Here is a 24,454-nt window from a genome sequence, read left to right as displayed (position 1 = left end):
GTTCCCTGGGAGAGTACTTGTGCTTGTCCTGCTCATCGAAGTTTGTTTACTTACCTGGATCTTCCCTGGAGATTTCTCTGTTGGACCTTCCTCGTTGCTCCCCTTCCCCTGTGCGCTGCTTTCCGTTTACGAAGAGGATTTCTTCACTCCAGCGTTGCTGTGATTTTCCGTTCTCCTTTGGTATCCTCCTGTTTACCCCCCCCTCCTGCCTGGATTAAGGGCCGACTCCACTGTTCCCGGATTAAAGGGCGACTCCACGGTTCCCGGCTTAAAGGTGGACTTCGCGTTTCCTGGTGAGAGTGGACTTCCCGAGTTTTCTCTTCAATAAATTAGCCTGTTGGTCCCGCTATATTGTGCCTTCTGTGTTTGTGCTCTTGGGGTCGGGTGCAAACCCTAACATGGCATATGTTATGAACTTACAGTTTTCATTATCAGCATCGGGAGGGGGCACTTTATCCTTCTCTTTTGCTGCTGTCAGAAACCTAAATAATGATCCTGAGGAGAGATAAAGCGATGTAGTATACGATACTTATTATAGTAGCATGTTAATAAAGTCAGTTCAAAATGCTTTCACAATTCCTCAAGTTCTGCTTTTAAATGTTCTCCTAGGACATAACTTTCATTATTCATAGCTGTCATAGCATTAATAGCTTAGCTCAGACACGGCTTTTACCAGTTACAGAAAAAAAACTTATGTCTAGCTGTTTCCCCCCCCCTCCAAATCACTCCATTACATTTTGTGCCTTCAATAATTGGAATTATGGGAGTCCTATACGAAAGGTCTACTTTAGGGATGGCAGAGACAAGGTTAATTTTGGTAACATTGCCTGAGTTGAATGATTGTGAAGTTTCAATACTGTACTAGCTTATTCGCTTTCTTTCAGCCTGCTAGGTAGCAAGTTAGTCGAGTGCCACACTTGACTTGGTCACGGCCAGCGTAGCTGGACCTGCACTCCAGGCTGGAGTCTCTAGCTCCGCTAGCTAGGTCAGCTAAAATAAATAAATACATAACATGAAGGAATAAACGCCATTGGTCTAATGCTAGCTGAAGCTATTCAAGTGTTTTCCCCCATTAGTTAAGGTGAGACTAAATAACAGCATTCAGTCATTTACTGTTATACTTAGTCATTATTTTCTCCACTTACCCTTGTCTTGCTTTCTTTTCCCTCATTCTTTCTTTATCTTTTCCCTTCCAGATGGAGAACTCTTCTTCCTTTTCCTAATTGGCTTTCAAACTTCGAGGCTCTAAGTCATTCAAGTTCAACAAGAATGACATTGGGCCCCTTAAGCCTCCTACAGACTGCGATTTTAGTAATCCTATAAGTTTATTGCAAGCCACACTGTGCGATATGGATCTAATAAACTTGGATACGACATCAAGTTTGGTGTATGTAGACTGTACGATAGCGCCTACTAAATCGCAGGCTACGACACGTCCATGAAAACGTCATCAGCGCGTGTAATCAATCTACGCTGCTGGTAGAGCAATATGACGCCAAGCAGGAATCAGTGCGTCATTTCGTGCTGCATTTCTATTGGTTGGTTAGTAGACTTAGGTCGTAGCAGCAGTCATCCTAAATGAGATGGTCATCCTAAATTTCTGACACTGTCAGACTTTTGTCCCAGGTTATCTTCGGTCGCAAGACCATAATAACCGCCGTCTTTGAACCAGTCTCACAGTGCGACGTAGGACCACCGTTTTGGAGCCATGACCAAAGATATCGCCACGTTTAGTCATGTTTCGTCTGAGACGGCCCAAATCGCACAGTCTGTAGGAGGCTTTAGGGAGGTTTCCTACTGTGATGTCATTGCAAATTGCCCATAGGTTGTTTATGGGGAAGGTTGCGGTCACTGCAGTTGCCACGTTTTGAGACATTGCTGTGAAGTAAAGTTTGTCAGCCCTCGGGGGCCCCCTAATGGCCTGGAGCCCCAAGCAGTTGCCTCCCTTGCCTGTTCACAAGCTGCACATCTGTGTGAGTTTTTTTTAGTATGTCCGAAACCACAGTATGCATCAAATGGTACACGACAAATACCAGGATGTCATACTGCATGCAGAGAAATTTCAGACTATGCAAACACTACGCTAGCATGAATATCCCACAATGCATTGCAATACTTAATGACAATGACCAACAATGGCGAAGGGCATTATACAACATAACCGGCAGAATGGCTGAACACTTTAGATTTATTAGTACTTTCCCCTATGCTGAGAAGAAATTGGTGAAAACCTTGTTTATTTTTACAAGATGCAAGTCAACCAGACTGGTAGAGGTTTGTGTGCAGTGCGTCGTCATTAACCTGCAAAAAACTGAAAGGAAGTGGTGTGGCTCTGTGATGAAGTGGTATATCTGAACAGCTGTTTTGCTTTTTAATCACATACTAATAGTGCGCTGGAGGATAGTACATATATTTCATATGTAGTAAGTAGTATGTGATTTCGGACGCAACCTTCATCTCCCTATTATTTCCTCATGTGTCCTGAATTGCTGATGGACTGCAGCTGTGTTAAGAGGATGAAGAAGAGTCATAGCAAATCTGTTAGACAGAAGCTCTTCTATTGTACTATTCCTGTTGAGGTTTTGTGCTCTTCTCTTTCATGGGAAGGCTGCATGATTTTTGCTGCTTAGTTTGTTAGTTTAGTTTATTCTGTTTTTTGGTTAGCCAAGTGTAAGCACTGGGTCCAGCAGACTATTGCAGTAGTTTCCCCTCCTTTTGATTTGATAGTTTATAGTTCATTGATGCCACCAAATGGTAGTCTACAGATGGTTGGATATATTAATTTAGCTATCACATTTCTAAAACAGCATTGATCCGGACTGATAAAAATCTTACGCAATTTGGCCAACTTACTTTTTCATTGAAAAAAATAGCCAGAGAAGGAAAGAGAGCGACAGCTCAGAGGATCCATATACACCAACCAGCCAAAACATTAAAACCACCTGCCTAATATTATGTAGGTCCCCCCCATGCCGCCAAAACAGCTCTGACCAATCGAGACATGGACTCCACAAGACCTCTGAAGGTGTCCTCTGGTATATGGCACCAAGACGTTAGCAGCAGATCCTTTAAGTCCTGTAAGTTATGAGGTGGAGCCTCCATGGATCGGACTTGTTTTTCCAGCACATGCCACAGATGCTCGATCAGACTGAGATCTGGGGAATTTGGAGACCAAGGCAACACCTTGAACTCTTTATGTTCCCCAAACCATTCCTGAACAATTTTTGCGGTGCCATCAGGGAATACCGTTGCCATGAAAGGGTGTACCTGGTCTGCAATGATATTTAGGTAGGTGGCACGTGTCAAAGTAACATCCACACGAATGCCAGGACCCAAGGTTTGCTAGCAGAACATTGCCCAGAGCATCACTGCTCTCTGCTGGCTTGCCTTCTTCCCATCCTGGTGCTGTCTCGTCTCCAGCAAACGACACACACACACCAGGCTGTCCATATGATGTAAAAGAAAACATGATTCATCAGACCAGACCACCTTCTTCCATTACTCCATTGTCCAGTTCTGATGCTCACATGCCCATTGTAGGCACTTGTGGCAGTGAGCAGGTATCATGGGCATTCCTGACCGGTTTGTAGCTACACAGCCCCATACACAGCAAGCTGTGATGCACAGTGTGTTCTGACATCTGTCTATCATAGCCGGCATTAACTTTTACAGCAATTTGAGCCACAGTAGCTATTCTATGGGATTGGACCAGATGGGCTAGCCTTCACTTCCCATGAGTATGAGTGAACCTTGCTTGCCCATATATAAATTTTTTTTCTTCTTTTTCCTGCCTAAAAACTTGATTCAGGCAAGCTGACTTTAGCTCTGTTTAGGTGGAGCAATGAAGCATCTATTTTACAATGTCACTGTTAAACATTCAGTCAAGATTTGATGTAATAAATATGTAATGTTAGCTACTTAATTAAAAATGTCCAGTCAACACTAGGTCTTGTTCCATTTACAAACTTAAGACAATGAGCCATATCATTTTATTAACACCAAAGTCACACAGCAGTTGTGCTTTTCATCTATGGCATGACGTGTCCTTGTTTATTTTTTGAGTTGCAAACATTTTTTCCCCTTATTTCAGGAAAGCATTTAATAGATGATGCTTTTTGCATTGATAACTCTGGTTGGTGTTTTGATGTTTTGACTTTGTTGCAACTCCAACTCTTGTGAGCCAGACATTGGTAAAACTATCTTCTGAAATATCGTAAAATTTAACAGGCATGATCGCATCGACAAAACTACCCCATATCGGTTATGAATCATCAGGGTCCATGTGGGTGACTAGCTGCCTGAGGGCTATGAAACGTTACTGCAAAGCCATTGCATTATTATTGCAAAAAAAATTGGGGGGGCTTCCCCCCCTCTTTTTCTTGCCCCACTCTTCCGAGCTGTCCCGGTTGCTGCTCCACCCCCTCTGCCGATCCAGGGAGGGCTGCAGACTATCACATGCTTCCTCTGATACATGTGGAGTCGCCAGCTACTTCTTTTCACCTTTTGCCAGGGGGATGTGGCGTGTGGGAGGATCACGCCACTCCCCCCCCCCCCCCGTTCTCCTTACCCCGCGAACAGGTGCCCCAGCGGACCAGAGGAGGCGCTAATGCAGTGACCACCAGGACACATACTCACATCTGGCTTCCCACCCACAGACATGGCAAATTGTGTCTGTAGGGACACCCGACCAAGTCGGAGATAACACAGGGATTCGATCCAACGAGCCCCGTGTTGGTAAGCAGCGGAATAGACTGCTACACTACCTGGACACCCTTATTATTGCAATTTAATAGTGAGGGTGAGGTTTTTGTTTACTGGGCTGTGTGGTTGGAGAAAAAGATGGCATTGGGATTTGAAAGCCCAAGTGCACTGCTGCTCGAGCATCTTGACAATACGACATAATAAGAGCTTCCACTTTGCATTTAAAGGAGCAAAATGTGCTTCCCAACTCCCTGCAAAGCAGCTCTTTATTTCCCCACGACCCAGGACAAAATACTATTGATCCTTTAAAACAGAGGCCGACAAGAGAAACTGTTTTTCAGCGTCGGGAAGCTGCTGTGTGTCTGTGTTTCTACAAATGCAAATAGTAAGAGGCACGATGGAGCGGTTACACACATACACACACGCATAACTACATCTATACAAACACATGGCTGCGTAGATACATATGCACATACTCATATTGAGACAAGACAAACATGGAGTGAAACTCTTTTGGGAACCGGGGACAGAAGCCGTTGCATAAACGACAGGCAATTTTCGGTGCGTGATGGGAGCATAGAAGAGAGTGACAAGATCAATCACCATGACAATCACCCAAGCGTGTTTCATCCCTCCCTGGCATCATCAGGGCTGATGACATCGATAGAGCGAGACAAAATTGCTTGACACATGAGAGGGAGAGAGAGGGAGAGAGCGACTACTCTGTGTATTTGGAGGAAGGACATTGACAGATCTCCCACAGTGAAAAATGTGTAAAACACGGTCTTTTGTCCAGGCTTTGGAGTCATTCCCATTAAGTAGGCAGTAGTTGCTTGCTTTTTATTTATTTATTTATTTATTTATTTATTTTTAGGTGAGAACCGCAGAGCCAGTTACCCATGGATTATTTTTTCTATCATGTCTCTGAGATGGCCACAACCAGAGCAAAGTGGGAGCTATTGATCCTTGAAGTTCCATCTTTCAGAGATACAGGTCCTGCTTCGATTTTCGACCAAAAATATAATGCACTTCTGAAAAAGAACGTTTTTATAGTATTCCTGCATTGTCAGATGGCATGCGGTAGAGAGGGATATGGCGGATGGACGAGACAAAGGGAGTGAGTGTGAAGTAAAGCTCCCAGACCTCAGTTCCAACTCATGACATTTAATCAGATGCGCTCTCTAAGCTCCCATGCTGTCCTAACACTTTGGCTTTTTGCGCTCTGCAATCTCCTGCTTCAAAGTAAGATGCCAGTAAATTGGAGATACCTCTTCTTCCGGGTTGAGCAAATAACACTACTTCTACTACTACTACTTCTTCTTTTTCTTCTTTTTTTTCTTCTCCCTTTTCTCCCCAATTGTACTTGGCCAGTTACCCCACTCTTCCAAGCTGTCCTGGTCGCTGCTCCACCTGCTGTGCCGATCTGGCGAGGGCCGCAGACTACCACGTCTCCTCCGATACATGTGGAGTCGCCAGCCGCTTCTTTTCACCTGACAGTGAGTTTCACCATGGGGATGTAGCGCATGGGAGGATCATGCTATTCTCCCCAGTTCCCCTTTCCCCCTGAACAGGCGCCCTGACCGACCAGAGGAGGCATTAGTGCAGCGACCAGGACACATACCCACATCCGGCTTCCCACCCACAGACACGGCCAATTGTGTCTGTAGGGACGCCCGACCAGGCTTTATGTAACACGGGGATTTGATCCGATGATCCCCGTGTTGGGAGGCAACGGAATAGACCACCATGCTACCTGGATGCCCAGCAACCTCTACTTATACAGAGGTGCTTCATCAAAAAAAAAAGTGAAGCCCCATTACTGAATTTGAACTCTTAATATGGTCATAAATTGTGCATAAACCGTTCAAGGCTGTTGATTTGAATGTTGAATTTTGTTGTGAGTGCGTTATGTTGAGCTCATCAGTTATTTGTTATTGGAATTGATGCTGCCAGGTGATTCCAGTAGCCAGTTTCTCTTGTCTCTGGGGGGGGGGGGGTCCCAAATAAAATCTTAACAGTTAGTAATGTGAGCGAGGCTCTGTTTATCAGAGGTGGGTTGCGGTCAGTAATAAGCCCTGTGATATTGCAATGACCGTCTCCAACACCTATTTATTTTGAGCAACGAGGGAGAGTGTAGGAGAGAAGCTCAAAAAAGGTGGTGTGAAACAGAGGCTGACTGAGAGACGCAGACGTGGCGTTTGTCTCCACTAAACCTTCCCACAGAGAAAGAATAGTCACATATGACATTCGTTTGCTTCAAGTCCTTCAACACTGACAGCCCACAGCAAGGCATTGTTGGTAGTCTGGTGGTCTGGGAGTGGTTATGTCATCACTAAAAGCTGTTGCCCAGCAGTAGCCTCTGGTAAGACACACGCACGCACGCACACACGTTGAATCCGCTGCCTAGCTACCTGATGTATCACGGCATATCAATCCCATTAATTGCTGATGTGTCTTTGTGCGTCTTCCTCACTCTGGCTCTCCTCAGAGGGGTTGAGGAGGCGTCGGGGAAACCGCCACTCCTGTAAACTTTGTGAGTAATTGGCAGGCAGCTTGTGACTTTGTTCTCAGTGTAAATAGACAGCTACTTAAACTGGAGAGAACCTCTTTCAGATTGTCATCATCAATCATTCATTCATTAGCCAAACCACTTATCCTTAGAGTCGCGGGGATGCTGGAGCCTATCCCAGCAGTCATTGGGGCAGCAGGCAGGGAGAGACCCTGGACAGGCCGCCAGGCCATCACAGGGCCCACACACACACAAACACGCACACACATTCACACCTAGGGGCAATTTGTTATGGCTGATTCACCTCACCTACATGTCTTTGTACTGTGGGAGGAAACCAGAAACCCCGGGGTAGACCCAGAACTCGCTGGAGGGACCACATGTCCAATCTGGCCTGGGAACACCTTAAGCTCCCCCCAGGAGGAGCTGGAGGGTGTTGCTGGGGAGAGGGACGTCTGGAGTGCCTTATTTAGCTTGCTGCCACCACGACCCGTCCCGCGGAGAAACGGCCGATGATGAGATGAGATGATGAGATGTGGCACGGTGGTGCAGTGGTTAGCGCGGTCGCCTCACAGCAAGAAGGTTCTGGGTTCGAGCCCCGGGGTAGTCCAACCTTGGAGGTCATCCCGGGTCGTCCTCTCTGTGGAGTTTGCATGTTCTCCCCGTGTCTGCATGGGTTTCCTCCGGGTGTCATCATCATGGTCACTGCATTTCCGGTGCTTAAGGGGACAGTATACTCCAAACGATGCTAAACTTTTTGAGCAGAAAGACACATTTAAATCAGGGCACGAACAAAGAAGACCCAGTGAGTTTTGTTCGCGTGGTGCGGTGTGTGCCCTCCGGTCCATGAGCAGTCGGTAGACTTCCCTCTGTCTTCAGTTGGTCCAAATATCACATGATTGGTTGCATCACTGTTGATCATTATAGCCGCCTGTGGTAACAGCACCCTCGTTATCATTCAGCACCCCCCCAGCGGCACGACATAATGAAGAACAAAGAATACATATTGAGTATACTGACAATGGTAATTGAGGAAATGTTCGCTGGTGTTTCTTTTTTGGAGTTATTTCGTTCCTTTGGGTAAACTGCCTGCCTAAGAGGCTCTTATATCTTAAATATACTAGAATGAGACCTTGACCGTTACAGCAGACACCAAAAGATTTAAGACCTTTTTAATTTGCTGCCATTTTCTGAACCTAATCATCAGCTAGTACCATGTTCACAATATTACTTAATTTGCTTTGGAGGCTTGACAGATGAGACCGTCTCATCTCATTTTCTAAGGATTTCCTATAAGTGGCATTAAAATGACTGCTGCAACCCCCTCCCCCTGAATGGGCATGAAGATGGCTGTTATAAAGATTGTTTAGCCGTGTATTCAGCAATCGTTATTTATATTTGTGTCTGCAGATTGTGTATCGGCCGGGGCCCGGTGTTAATTAAGCTTGCTTAATTAGACTGATTGATTAGATGGTGGCAAAGTCGAACTCTCATCACAGCTCCTCATGCTGTCATGCCTCTAATATGATCATATTGCCGCTCTCAGACACACACACACATGCAAACTCTTACACTCATGCACACTCTCGCGCGCACACACACACACGCCGCTTGTTTAGTCTGTCATATGAGCATCAGGGTGTTGTCTCAGTCTCTTTGTCTTGTGGGTTGTCTGTTCAATCCATATTCAGACAGGATTTATAGCCACGAAGGGATCAACCAAGCTACACGAGAAGCTACGTTATGTTAACATGAAACCAGGAACACTTTGTCGTTTCATTTCATGTATGGGAGTACATGAAATGAAACGACATATGGTTTCCCCCAGCCCACAGCAGCGCAACACAAAGACAAAAACACATATCCAGAAATTACAAGAACTTCAAGAACACACATACTAACTAACACATATGTCTAAACTAACACAAATATCCAAACTAAAAAATACATACACTACCGTTCAAAAGTTTGGGATCACCCAAACAATTTCGTGTTTTCCATGAAAAGTCACACTTATTCACCACCATATGTTGTGAAATGAATAGAAAATAGAGTCAAGACATTGACAAGGTTAGAAATAATGATTTGTATTTGAAATAAGATTTTTTTTACATCAAAATTTGCTTTCGTCAAAGAATCCTCCATTTGCAGCAATTACAGCATTGCAGACCTTTGGCATTCTAGCTGTTAATTTGTTGAGGTAATGTGGAGAAATTGCACCCCACGCTTCCAGAAGCAGCTCCCACAAGTTGGATTGGTTGGATGGGCACTTCTTTGAGCAGATTGAGTTTCTGGAGCATCACATTTGTGGGGTCAATTAAACGCTCAAAATGGCCAGAAAAAGAGAACTTTCATCTGAAACTCGACAGTCTATTCTTGTTCTTAGAAATGAAGGCTATTCCATGCGAGAAATTGCTAAGAAATTGAAGATTTCCTACACCGGTGTGTACTACTCCCTTCAGAGGACAGCACAAACAGGCTCTAACAGGTACTATTTAATGAAGATGCCAGTTGGGGACCTGTGAGGCGTCTGTTTCTCAAACTAGAGACTCTAATGTACTTATCTTCTTGCTCAGTTGTGCAACGCGGCCTCCCACTTCTTTTTCTACTCTGGTTAGAGCCTGTTTGTGCTGTCCTCTGAAGGGAGTAGTACACACCGGTGTAGGAAATCTTCAATTTCTTAGCAATTTCTCGCATGGAATAGCCTTCATTTCTAAGAACAAGAATAGACTGTCGAGTTTCAGATGAAAGTTCTCTTTTTCTGGCCATTTTGAGCGTTTAATTGACCCCACAAATGTGATGCTCCAGAAACTCAATCTGCTCAAAGAAGTGCCCATCCAACCAATCCAACTTGTGGGAGCTGCTTCTGGAAGCGTGGGGTGCAATTTCTCCAGATTACCTCAACAAATTAACAGCTAGAATGCCAAAGGTCTGCAATGCTGTAATTGCTGCAAATGGAGGATTCTTTGACGAAAGCAAAGTTTGATGTAAAAAAAATCTTATTTCAAATACAAATCATTATTTCTAACCTTGTCAATGTCTTGACTCTATTTTCTATTCATTTCACAACATATGGTGGTGAATAAGTGTGACTTTTCATGGAAAACACAAAATTGTTTGGGTGATCCCAAACTTTTGAACGGTAGTGTAAATAAATAAAATCACCGTCCAAGGGAATGAATGCCAGCCAGGATGACTGCCAGGACTGCCGGTCTGCCTGGCAGTTAGCTTAGCCTAACGTGAGAAGATTGCAAATCTGTCGTTGCCCTCTCACCTACCTCTACCCTCTCATCTTCCGCTTCCTCTCCCTTGCCTCACTCACTCTGTTTTCCATTCTGCGTTGCTATCTCATCACATCTCTTGAGCGACTCTTCATTTTGTTTGGCCACGGAAAACACAAGACAGGTGAGCCAAGCTAGAGACCGGGAATCTCACATCTGTCTAGGCCAGTGTTTCTCAACCCAGTCCTCAAGGAACCCCTATCCTGCAGATTTTCATTGTAACCCTGCATAGGTAGCCCTGCTTGTACTTACTCGACCAATCATCTCGTAGCACTTAATTATACAAGGTGTGCAACATCTGACAAAATTAATTGCTGATTGGTTGAATAACTACAAACAGGTACCTATTCAGGGTTGCAAAGAAAATATGCAGGATAGGGGGTCCTTGAGGACTGGGTTGAGAAACACTGGTCTAGACCGAGTCTAGAGGTTTACTCAGCCTGTGTGTGTGTGTGTGGGTCTGTGCGTGTGTGTGTGTGTGTGTGTGTGTGTGTGTTTGTCTCTGTTTGCACGTGTGTGCACGCATGCGCCTGTGCACATATGTAATCCATATGCTGGCCTGTATGTCTTTGTCTCTGCCTGCGTGTGTGTGCGTTCGTGTGCCTTTTCTTTCTCACTCTGTGCGTCGGCCTCACTGCCGGGTGAGTAACTTATCTCAGAGACTTTGTTGTGATTAATACCCACCCACCCCTTTTGCATAGCCCTAGTCGAAACACCCGTGTTTGGTGCACAGTCCCTGCTCATCAGCACAGAGACCAGGGCAATAAAGAGACTCGCCCTCACTGTAGTTAAACTTTATGGCTTTTTGTGTTGCCCTTGTCTCGAGGCAACAAAAAAAAAAGAAGTATTACACTGGACGAACTTTCCTTTGGTTTCTTTGCCAGATCACTACTTATTCACATCAGTACCGCCCATCTGAGCTCTTTAAAAGAGAGACTCATCGTATGCCCGTGTGTGTTTGTGTGTGCATGTGTGTGTTTTTTCCCCCCCAAAGGGTGTGTATCAGCATGCACATGTAGTCAGGTGTGCACGTGTGTGTGTGTGCACGCGTGTGTGTTCCAGGGCTATGATATGAACCCACAGCAGGCAGTATCACCCCTCGGAGAGTGTTTATAGTGAAAATGATTACCTCGGAAAAGAACAGAAGTCTGATGAAAATCATCCCACTTCAACCGCTGCGCCGCGGGCCCGCGGCAGCATCCCCTTTTATGGGTATTATCGGAAATCTGTAAAGCTGCACACAGTGCTGCTGTAACGGAGCGCTTTCATAAAGGCGTCAAGACACTCGGTAGTTTTTAGGTTTTTAATGGAGGATGTGTGCTGCCACGGTTTTTGAATGTTGTTCGCACTGCGAGATGGGCCTGTGTGAGCCTCTGGTCGGCAGCGAAAGACAAGTGCTTTTGAACAACCACTATAGACATATTAGTATTCATATATACTGGATCTATACGTATCTGCAAGAGAGCGGACGGAGAGACTCGGACTCGGTCCCCCACCTGCATTGTTTGTTAATGAAGAATAGCTAAATAGCTCGAGGAGTGGGAGTAACGTAGGGTTTTATGAGGAGGGAGAGAGAGAGAGAGAGAGAGAGAGAAAGAGCGAGAAAGAGAGGGAGAGGGAGTGTGAGAGAGAGAGTCCGGGTGTGTCAGACTCATATCTGGTTTACGTTTGCATTCCTGTGTGATATACTCATCCTCCAGCCTGATGTAAATAGGTCTTCACTGTGATCCCTCAGCCACGGTTTTATGTCCTTGTCTGTGTTTTATGGTTTGCATATATGTAGTTATAAAATTCCAATAAATTATCAATGATAAGAAAAGAGACGCTAAGGACGGTAGGGGAAGGTGTGAGGGCTGCTAAATAAGCCTGAACTCTCAGCTGGTTTACTCTGCCCAGTTCAATCTGTGCTCTCTTTGTGTGTGTGTGTGTGTGTGTGTGTGTGTGTGTGTGTGTGTGTGTGTGTGTGTGTGTGTGTGTGTGTGTGTGTGTGTGTGTGTGTGTGTTTGATGGAGTACTCTGGTAGAGAGCTGCAATACTTTGTCTCAATCTTTTGAGTTGGTATTGACAAGCTGTAACTGCCTTCTCTGGGCACTTGCCCCCTGGGTGCTACCTGAATGCTTTTGGGGGGGGGGACTTACACACAAATAAAGCTCTGCCTATCTCAGCAATTTCTCAGTGACTATCACCTTGTTTTTTTTTACAACACAACGTACCCACACACACACACACACACACACACACACGACTACCATTTACTCCACTGCACCCCAGCCCATGCTTTTCTACCTCCTTTACTCTAAGACCATTAAACCAAATCCCTTTCTAAAGGGGTTAAGGCCTTTTTTTAGCCAGCCACCTCTTTCACAGCAAAGCCCCGCCATGGCTCTTTTCATGTTGTTAAACCGAAGCCCATGAAAGTTTGCTGGGCTGGGGGTGAGGGGCTGACAACAAGAGGGAGAAGGGGGGAAAGCAAAGGGAAACTTTGGAAATGGTTTAGAGTATGGAGGTTGGAGACAAACCTTTTGTCATAAACGCGCACGGCCTCTTATAGACACGGTAAAAACGTGCACGCACACAAACACACACACGTGCACTGTATCTGACATGGTATATGCCCCCCTGCCCTCCTCAACATGGCCGCCTTAGTTCTTTTTTTTCCATTTTCTCCCCTCTCACCTGCTTACACTAGCTTACACTTGTTTTCTAGCTTTCTCTTTCTTTTTCTTTTGTCTTGTCGTTCATTTGTTCGTTCTTTTGTTCTTTATCGCACACACCACACACGAGGCCGTCCTGAGTTCGCCCCTCCGTGATTCACTCACCCCTCTCTCTCAGACGGTTGTGATTTAGGGATTATGGAGGTGTGTTGCGTTTTGATTCCGCTGCTAGTCAACCTGAAAATGTTTGCCTTGATGGTTTTTTGGCAGCGGCCATGTTGTGTCTAGGGAGCTGTGGCCAGCTCCCTTCACCTGCCAGCTGCTCCACTCAGGATTGGTCCTTCTGGAGCCTTTTTCAAGTTTCACACTTTGCAAATAAAACGCTCCTCTCTCCTGTGTCGTCTCGCTCTGCCCGGCCGGCTCTGCCGGTCAGCTTCCATATGTATCAGTGTCTCAGCTTCACCTTCACTCCGGCTTTTCACACACCAGTGAGTGGTATTGCGTCTATTACATGGGGGGAAAAAAAGACATTAAATTATCTACCAAAGGCTCAGAAATGTTATGTGTAAAACTAGCAGGTACAGTGGGTCAAATTACATTATGTCTGAAAGGAGTTAAATTTTATAGTCATTGTTTCAGAATTTACTAAAAAAAAAATTTTTATTTTGAGATAATTTATTGATCCCTGTAGGGAAATTATGCTCTAGCTGTGTAGCTAGGAGCAGTGGGCAGCCGCCGTGCTGCGCCCAGGGACCAACTCCAGTTCGTTTTGCCATGCCTCGGTCAGAGGCACAGACAGGGGTATTAACCCTAACATGCATGTCTTATTTGCTGGTGGGGGAAACTGGAGCACCCGGAGAAAACCCACCGCAGACACGGAGAGAATATGCAAACCCCACACACAGAGGACGACCTGGGATGACCCCCCCCAAGGATGGACAACCCTGGAGTTCAAACCCAGGACCTTTTGCTGTGAGGCGACAGTGCTAACCGCTGTGCCACCGTGCCACAAATAGTGATATTTTAGGGGGAATAGTTCCCCCTCCCCCCTTCACTAAAGATTTCACCTCATGGTTCCTCTGCCCGGTGATCCTGGATCAGCAGTCCTGCTCAGACATGGTGCAAGGATAAACACATGAATAGTTAATTACCGTTTAAGTGGCCATTTTAGACTGCATTCACGACATTATTTGGAGGAGAAGTCATCCTGTTGGCTGTTATTAAGGAATTGTATTCCCCAGCACAGGCTTGATGGACTGACTGCAGACTGTGCAGTCCCTGAGAAGGAGGTTGCAAGGGAGGCAGATGTCTGGGCCGCTCGTCTGGCCCTGTTGCCATCATGAGCATCACCTGAAAAATCAGTTACATCGGATGGATGGATGGGCTTCATCATTCCCTGTCAATATATAGTAAAAGCAAATGAGTGATGAGTCATGTCGTCTTGTCTAACGAGGATTAAATTTAGCTGTTCTTTTAATTTTTTTTTGGAGTAGTTTTGTTCATGTGCTGTTGATTATTGTTTAATTGTCGGTGTGAGTTTTTTTCTTACGATGGTTATTTCGATTTAGGGAGGTCATCATATTCCAGCATCAGAAAACTATGGTGCAGGTGCATTGAAAAATGAGTCTTATTTTTTAATCAAATAAAAACCCCGCACTGACTTTTGGCTCACCACCGCAGGATAATAAATCAAAGTGGTTCTGAGCAGCAAAGGCGGGTGTTTATTTTAACTCTAGTAGTGCTGTTGGCCTTTCCAGTCCAAAGCGGGATCATAGATCAGAACAGTTAAAAGCAGGATATGAGATCTCTGTTTGCCTTATCGTGTTAGTCACAGTTTCACTCGTAATCAAACCTGTTTGTCTGTTTACATTGCTCCCCCAAGTCTCGACATATGGGACAACCTCAAGATGATGTTTTGAATCCCGTGCACCCTGACTTAATACATCAACTCCGATCCCCCCTAGTTCCCAGGCCACCCAGATCGACTCACCGACTGATCTGGGCCGATGGGATTTCATCAAAAAAGTTTGATATCCAAGAAGTGACATCCGCACAGGTTCTGTGCAAATCCCTCAGTGTGTGTGTCAGTAGATCAGAGTCAAGACTAGCTGTGTAAACCTCTCACACTATCAGACAATCTTCGCTAATCGTTGGTCCTGACCAGGCCTCAAATCGGTATGTCCCTTCTAAATGCCGGGGTTGCCTACTTACAGGGCAAATCTAGCGTGTACCCAGGCTTAGCTGCAGGTACCGTCAGTTTGGCTTCAGCTCGACATCCCCAACAACTGTGTTCCGTCTTCAGTAATGTTCAGGGACAAAACGTAACGTATCTTTTGGCTACTCGTTGATGAGGCAAGAAATACGTCTCCGAATTTGACGTTGTACTCGGATGAACCCAGAAAATATCTGACCTGGAGACAGACAAATGGCGGGCTCCTTTGTATTCCCCCACCCCTTTTATTCTCCCTGGGTTTTCCATCTTCGTCTGCCTCAACCTGATAACCTTTAAGGCAGCCCTCAGGGAGAGCGGGACCGAGAAGAAGAGTGAGTGGGAGAGATCAGGTATAAGTGTGTAACCGAACAAGCTCATAATTAAGGGAGAGGCCAGAGAGAAGAGTCCTTAATAATGAGGTGGATTTGAAACAACTGTCTAAATTGCACCCATGGTTTTGTGTATGTTCAGTCAGTACTGTTGGGTAATTTAGTGGATTGAAGCAATAAAGTCCTCACTGTGTGTTATATTGACAGAGAAATGGGTGTTCTGCTCACAGTCTTTCCAACAGTGCCTACACGTACCAGAATACTTTGCACCTAACCATCTGAATCATTGGCCATGAAATCCTCTGCGCTAGTGATGTGGGACATCATTTCCACCATCGGAAGCGTAGTTTAGCCCAGAGAATGAGGATGTGCTTTTTGAACAGTGTTTAGAGGGGAGTATTAGAAACCCAGAGGTGCAGAAACGACCAGGAACAACCACAGGTGTTTTTCACGTGCGATCCCTGTCACAGAGATAAGGTCGAAATTCCGAATTACCCCTTTAATCGCTGCAACTGACCGTAGGGATCCGGATTGATTTATGGACTCGCCCACTCAGTTCATCCATACAGATAACGCCATCTAAAGTATTTTTGGATAATGATATCGCTAATTCATTTCAGTTGTTTTCGACAAATTCTTTACGTTATGTTTAACGTCAGCTCATTGGGCTATTGCAAAAGCAGGATGACCAATAGGACGTGTGTGAATTTTGGCCTTCAGGCCTTAAACCTTTACAAAAGAAAGATGCAAATGATGTAAAATCTTTCGAAAATGTGGCCAGTGGTTCTTAAATAACCCGGGGGAAAAAAATGATGTAATTGGGTCAAGGTCAAGAAAATGGTCTATAGTTTTTTTCTGTCAAAATCACGTCGATTTTTAGGTTCAAATCTCTGTTTCTAATATATTTGTCTATCCATTTCTGCAGTGAGAAATTAATTGGTACTGGGTTTGTTGTGCATGGCAGTAGTTTTTTTTAAAAATTCTTTTTTAATATTATATAATTTTTGATGAGCAGGACTAAAAAATCCTTAGCATGCATGGGATTTTTCAGCCATATCCTGCTGCTTTACATTCACACTGTTAGACTGGTCTGGGAGCTGCCCAGACTAGCTGCAGACCTCTACTGGTGGGTTATCGGGCGGTGCCATTGAAGCAGCGGGGGGCGGGGGGTAAATTTTCATGGTCAGGGGTCACACAAGGGCAAAGTTTGAAGCGTGTCATTCATTCAATTCCCTCACCCATATCTTGTCATCTGTGCTAAGAATTTAAATAGGCAACTGTTACAAGCCCCCCTCTCAAATTTAAGGGTGACCCACCTCTGAGTTTATTCTGCCTGCCCTTTTGTTTATGTCCAAGCTTGTGATTTGCGTGTGTGTGTGTGTGTGTGTGTGTGTGTGTGTGTGTGTGTGTGTGTGTGTGTGTGAGTGCTCGTGTGTGCTCAGCTTGCCATTATTTTGACAGATTTTGGATCCATTTGTATTTCTGCCCAATGAAACAATGCAGAGGAGCGTAGCTATCAATACAAACTAGATATTCAGGCAAAGCCACAATTAAATTAGCTTAACGTGAACTTTTGGGTTTTAGAACGAGTTCTCCTTGATTTCCAAGCCAGTGTTGTCCTTAAGGGTTTTGATTGTTGCCGACATTTTTAATCAATAAATTGCAGGTTAACAGCAGGTAGGACAGGAACTCGACGTAGCGCTCTCCCTGGGTCAGCGAGGAGATACTGCGGCGGTAGCTTCAAAGAGGAACATGTCCGTGAAAATTGCCTGTGACATTTAGCTCGCTGGGATTATATTTGATGAATGGCCACATCAAAGGCCGTTTGATTACTTAAAATGCGCCGCTCATTAGCATAATCGTAATTGTCGCCTCGGCGAAATAGGAATTCCAAAATACAAAACCTGGTGGGCGCTACGCCGATGTTTGTTTGGAACGCCTGTGGCTGGTGCCGTCTAAATCTCCAGACACCTCCTCTTGACGGGCTCGCCTTTTTTTGGCCGTCTTATCTCGAGTGTTTCTCCAAAATTATAACCCCGCTTAGAATGTGGCCTCATCCGACATCAAAGAGCAGACGCGCTTGTTTATTTAGCCTTAAAAGCGTCTCGGGCGTCCAAAGACTTGCCAGCCTTCCCTCGCCGGCTAAGATCAGTCACCAAGTGAATTGGAGTCCCCGCCGCCAGTATTTTATTCTGGGTACTCAGAGTCCCATTAGGGACTTCTGGCTATAGATTTCATCGCCCCCTTTCATTCATTCATACATTTAATTATTTTCTAAGTTTATAAACTCCATGCGTGTGGTTGTGTCTTTGTCTCGTTTTGTCCATGTTTGCGTGTGTGTGTACATGCCTGTCAGTAAATCCACCCGTCACGAGCTTGGTGCATATGTGCGTCTACGTGAGTGCTGGTTTTGGCTCGGCAGGTTCTTTGGGGTGTTTCAGGAAGGAGTGCTAAAAAAATGTCGATGGGCACGTGGAGGAAAAAACAACAACAACCCTGCTTTCCTTTATTTCCCTCCACTCTTTGTTGTTTGTTTTCCTTTGTTGTCTTTGTTAATCGCGGCATCAAGTCAGTTCTCTCTCTCTCTCTCTGATTTAGTGCGAGTGCAACAGGGTTACCAAATCAGTCTCACGAATTTATCAACCATTAATTTTGGTGTTTAATAGTTTATAATTAAACTACCTAAATTGATGGAATAATCAAATCAGTCTCATGGAATTATTAACCATTAATTTTGGTGTTCAGTAAGTGTAATTGAACCATTCAAGTTGATGGAATAATGATAATCCTCCACCCATCCATTATCCAAGCCGCTTATCCTGCTCTCAGGGTTGCAGGGATGCTGGAGGCTATCCCAGCAGTCATTAGGTGGCAGGTGGGGCGGGGAGACACCATGGACAGGCCGCCAGTCCATCACAGCCCCCCCCCCAAACATATTCACACCTAGGGACAATTTAGTAAAGTCGATTCACCTGACCTACATGTCTTTGGACTGTGCGAGTAAACCAGAGCACCCAGAGGAAACCCACGCAGACATGGGGAGAACATGCAAATTCCACACAGAGGACAACCTGGGATGACCCCCAAGGTTGGACAACCGCGGGGCCCATGACCTTCTTGCTGTGAGGCAACCACGCGAACCACTGCGCCACCGTGCTGCCCATAATAATAATCAATGTTGCCCCAACTGGGAGTCCTTTAATTAGCAGAGGATGGCTTCAGTGAATACCGTCACAAAACAGTCAGGACGACTTACTTCAATGAAAACAGTTTATTACAACAAATGACTAATACTAATCAGTTACAATCAATAATTGAGCAGCAGTGTGACGATCAAGGGCACACAGGATGATATGAGCTGGCGAGTCTCTGCAAATATAGAAAATATGTGTCGGAGTGAATACTTGTAGGAATGGAGTGTATGTTAGGGGGAGGTGGAAAGGAGGTGTTGGTGAGAGAAAGGCTGCACGTGGCCATGCAGGCAAGATGGCACGCACCTCATGAGAAAGAGAGCAGTGCGTGCGCAAACTATTTTGCAAACAAACAAAAAAATGAAAATAGCAAATGAACAAAAGAAGAGTAGGTCTGTCTTCAAACTCTGGAACCAATCACTCTCCTCCATCCTGGCTCACTAGGACAACTACAGCCAAATGGGGTCAACCGCACACACTTCTTTGCTGTTGGTTGAGGCTGCGGATTCGACGGTCAAAGTTCGCCATGCAAAGCAAAGACGCAAATTTCTTTCGCCACCAGAAGCGAATTTTTTATTCGCTTCTTTACTCACATAGAATGAGAGCGAACGGGAGTACCCTTTTACCAAAACCTGCCTGGTTTTCCTTCAAAACACTATTATCCTCACAAAACTTATGCAACCTTACACTCAGTATATTAGTAAAAAGCTTGCCAAAACAACTCAAAAATATAATCCCCCGATAGTTGTTACAATCCTCAATATCCCCATTTCACTTGTAGATTGGGACAATAAGACCAGTAACCCCATTTTTAGGGATTATCCCCGAACTCGGGTTGAACAGTTTAACATAAACAGGTAAGAAGATGCAAGCTGTGCTCTTAATGTATTCATTCAAAACTTTATCTATACCAACAGCCTTACCACTCTTAAGGCTTGCTTTGGTGGCCCGGTGGCCCGGTGGTTAGCATTGTTGTCTCACAGCAAGAAGGTTCTGGGTTCAAACCCCAGGCCGTCCCAGGTCCTGTCTGTGTGGAGTGTGTATGTTCTCCCCGTGTCTTTGTGCGTTTCCTCCGGGTGCTCCGGTTTCCTCCCACCATCGAAAAGACATGCATGTTAGGGTCAATACTCCTGTCTGTGCCCCTGACCAAGGCACTGGAAAGAAGTACTGGAGTTGGTCCCTGGGTGCTGCAGCTGCCCACTGCTCCTATTCAATAGGATGGGTTAAATGCAGGGAACAGATTTCATTGTAACCATTCATTGACAAAATAAAGTGGCCTTCTTCTTTCTTCTTCTCTCATCTCACTCTCTGGTTGTGATTGGTAAAGACTTTGCCATCACACCGAGCAAACGGAGAAAGAAGATGGTCTCCACCCATGTTGTCAGCAGTGAGTGAGCCTTGAGCGATGGGGTGAGGAAAGTACGGAAACTATCGATGCACATATTGATGACCGTTGCGGAGGCTGGTGGAAACGTTCTGCTTCCGTATTGATCTCTGATCCATAATGACACGTTAGTAGCGTAATAGAGAATAATGAGGAAGGGCTCGATCCATCATACGTCTACGCCCATGCCGAATGGCTGGCGTATGCTTTTAGTCAGCTTCTTTCAATTCCTCATCTCCTTCCCCATCTCTGCTTCTGACTCTCCCTTTTACATCTGTCTGTCTCTCTGTCCCTCTCCTTCCCTGTGTCAATCTGTTTGTCCTGTTCTGCCCATCACTGAAGTAATACTTGGGGTAGTATAGGTAGAGGATCAATGCCCACACCGGGTTATAGAACTCAGGTTTAATCGTGGCTCAGTAGGCAGACGTAATAACCATACATGGTATTGGTGTAACCATAATAACAGTCCGGGTAGTACATGACACCTAGTGTAGTTCCAGTGGATATATATGGCATTATATCACTACAATCACCCCCTTCTCCTTTTTCCTGTCTCTCTCTGCCTCCTACCTGCCATCTGTCAGTGCCCCCCCCCTTTCCCCCAGTTGTATTTGGCCAATTACCCCACTCTTCTGTCTGTAAGGACACCCGACCAAGCCGGAGGTAACAAGGGGGTTCGAACCGGCGATCCCTGTGTTGGTAGGCAGTGGAATAGAACGCCATGCCACCTGGACGCCTGGGTCGTCTGTCGGTGTCTTGGCATTCGCTTTCATAGCATTCGTTTCGATGTCTCATTATGGGATACACCCCCTTTTGTATTCACAGAAGCACTTGTACCATTATGCCAGCCCCGATTGGCTGGCAGTCGTGACATCTGCGTCAGGGCCCTGCGCCTTTTTTGTGACTGATGCAGCGTCACTCGTCATTCAATCACCTCATCTCGCTTCAGAAGCAAGCTACTCTCACCCATATCTAAGCTGACTAGCTAAACTGTTCTCAGACTGGAGTGAACACCTCTCGCCGGACGCTAGCCGCTGAAATACCGGTACAGCTGCCTTCACCATAGGTAGTTTTTTACTCTGGCCTGTTCCCAAACAGCGGAGCACTTTTTTGCTTCTACAAGCTAGCTAGCATGTTAACTTTGCTATTCCAAGCAAGCTAATGATACCGGGAACCTGCGGTCACCTCACCATTTGCCCACTGTTGAAGATAGCTAACGAGATTATTTTACTCCGGCCCCTGTCGTCTTCTCTATCTCCATATCTGTCTGGTCATTCTGGGACGTGTACACCAAGTGGAGAGGAGAGAGAGGTGTGGGGACAACATGGTGCCAGAGAGGCTGTGATGCTAAAGCAGTGAAGGGCCAGTAAGGGACAGGGTGGTTCATCAAACCTTCAGGTCTGCTGTAGGAGAGCTTGACATACATGCTTGAACACAACAGGACCCGACTGGACCCAAGATAGACTTACAGGACAAAAAGTTTTTACACCAAAAGCTCAAATACTTAAAGGTTGACAAAGATGACACTTTTGAAAAATGCAGTGATTTGAATTTAAAGGGCAGCGGATGAGCTGGTCTTTCAGCCGGCCCTCCTATTGTAAAGGTTTGAGCGTTTTTCTTTTGGAAAACTTTGGCAAGTCCATTATGTGTTTTACCCCAAAAGACTGTACACCTCAGGCGCTAAGGCACTTTTCTGGTCTGGATGGAAGATTTATGGCTTTGGATCCAGCCACACCCAATTGAAAAGGCCCAGAATCAAGCACAAACCCTGTGTGTGTGTGTGTGTATCTGTGTGCACAAATGCATAGTTTTTGCACATGGACAAGTGTTTCAAGTTTCACGTTTTCAAATTTATTTCAGTTTTAAGTGCATCACAGAAGGTCCCCACACACTTTACAAAAAAGCTAAAAAGATGGAAGGAGAGTGATCAGCCTGTGTGCATTATGAAACGCCTCTAGATTAGCATCAATGTGAAGAATTACACAGCACATCATATAGATTGAATTAGAAACTTGGATCCGACAATGGTTTTCTGAGCATTTACGCAACACAGATTGTCTTTGAGAGCTGGTATGTGACACATTTTAATGATCTGATCTCTTCCCTCCACCTTTTCCTCCTCCTCCCTTGCAGGTGACTGACCGGTCCGTGCGAGCGGTTGCAGAGCATTGTCCCGAGCTGCAGTTTGTTGGCTTCATGGGATGCCCGGTGACATCACAAGGGGTCATCCATCTTACAGGGGTGAGTTGCTCACACAACATGGCTGACATGTTTGCCCCCCCCCCCCCCCCATTCACATTCTGAAATTCCCATCACATTATGATTCATACACCTCAGGTTATGGATTCGATACGTATATTGATTTTTTTCTTTTTATTTAACACTTTTGTCACCGTTTGGCTTTGACCCTCGAGCAGTATATTTTCTTTCATCAGAAACAAACATCCAGGTTCTGCAGGGGGCTGGTCCCCTGCAGCTTTTCTTGATACTCTTGTGAGCCCGTAACTGACTTTTTATTTAATTTCCTTACAAGCGGCGCACTGTATACCAGCTCTCTCTGTTGTTGAAGATGCATCATCTGGAGGGGGTAATCTAGCTTTCTCAGAGAAGACTCGGGGATAGGGTGTGTGTTACATCGCAAACCCTCGTGGAAGTTATTGCACGTTAACTTTTAAATCTCATGAAAGCCTAATGGGATGAATCATAATATGCTGCCATTCTGACTACACCCTGCTGTTTAGATATTACCTTGTTAATGAACAGGGCTCCATGGTTAAAGATGTAACAAGTCATGAATACACGGTGAAGCCCTTACATGAAATTCTTACAGATGTAGCAAATGCTTGACTGGGTAACATTCATCAGGAAACATATTGTTTTTCTTCCATCTATTTATGCCTATGCACAGTGTTAGTGGGAATTCCTGTGTGCATCTTTGTGTGTTTTTGTGTGTGTGCTGGCATGTGTGTTTGTCCCTGTGTATGTCTCTTTCTATCTGTCCGTCTGTGCATGTACTGACATATGTTCTGATGTACATGGTTGCTTGGACGCGTGGGTGTTTGCTTGTATGTCTGCGTGTTGTGTGTGTTTGTGTGCGCACATCCCTTCCTCCTCAGACTCAATTACAGTTGTGTTAATAGGACCGAGACGCACAAAGCCACACTGCATTATTAGATTAAACAGCAGATTAATTAGTGCCAGTGGTTTTGGCCCCTTATCATCTCTGCAGCCTCTGCTGACCTGGCACGGTGTTGTAGACAGACCATAATGAAGAAAAGCCAGTCATAACAGCATTGGCATACCTGGGGGTGGGAACACACACACACACACACACACACACCAGGTTGGCTGCACACACTCGTTATTATTTATTACATTATTGAACTAGGGTACATTTTTGCAGAGGAGTTAGTTAATGGAATTACGATTTCCCATACCCTTTCCTTTAGGTGCAGTTTGATTCTTATGCAAAAAACCCCCAAAACAAAACAAAAATAAAACGTCTTATTTTGTAGGACAGCAAAAATTCATTCCATTCGTTGGCCCTGGAGTGAGGCACTAGTTTTGTTCCAGTGGAAATGAAATGCCTCGCTAGACACAAACCATGACAAACATCCAGGTTCTCTGAGGACAGACCGACATCTCTCCCTCTTAACACTCAAGTTGCTGGCATTCTGTGTACAGCTAAGGCCTCTCGACTCGCTCTCTCTCGACTCTCTCGGCGCTCGCGGCTCTCTCTCTCTCTCCCCCGCTCTCTCCCCTCCTCTCTCCCTCCATCTCACCCCTTCTCCCTCCTTCTCTGTAGCCTCTCTCCTCTCTCTCTCTTCTCTCTCTCTCTCTCTCTCCTCTCCTCTCTCCTCTCTCTCTCTCTCTCTCTCTCTCTCTCTCTCTCTCTCTCTCTCTCCTCTTCTCTCTCTCTCTCTCCTTCCTCCCTCTCTCTCCCTCTTTCTCTCACTCCCCTCTCTTTCCCTCCCTTTGTCTCTCTCCCCTCCCTCTCTCCCTCCATCTCACCCCTCTCCCTCTTCTCTGCCCTCTCTCCTCCCTCCTCTCTCTCTCTCTCTCTCTCTCTCTCCTCTCTCTCTCCTCTTTCTCTCACTCCTTCTCTTTCCCTCCCTTTGTCTCTCTCCCCTCTTTTCTATCCCTCCTGCTCTCCCTCTCTCTCTCTCCCTCCCTCCCTCTCTCTCTCCCCTACC

The 24,454-nt window shown here is 45.5% G+C and overlaps 1 protein-coding gene across 1 annotated transcript in view; it reads left to right on the top strand.

Moving 5' to 3' along the window:
* Positions 1 to 24,454, top strand: part of fbxl17 (F-box and leucine-rich repeat protein 17) — a 291,040-nt gene that overhangs the window by 96,009 nt on the left and 170,577 nt on the right. The window contains exon 7 of the mRNA XM_056286959.1: positions 22,395 to 22,506. Coding sequence (XP_056142934.1) covers positions 22,395 to 22,506 — 112 coding nt within the window. The remainder of the gene's footprint in view (positions 1 to 22,394; positions 22,507 to 24,454) is intronic.

This window comes from Lampris incognitus, chromosome 1 (genome assembly GCF_029633865.1).
Source record: "Lampris incognitus isolate fLamInc1 chromosome 1, fLamInc1.hap2, whole genome shotgun sequence".
Taxonomy (NCBI): Eukaryota; Metazoa; Chordata; class Actinopteri; order Lampriformes; family Lampridae; genus Lampris; species Lampris incognitus.
Note: the sequence above shows the minus strand (reverse complement) of the source record. Positions and strands in the feature narration are given on the sequence as shown.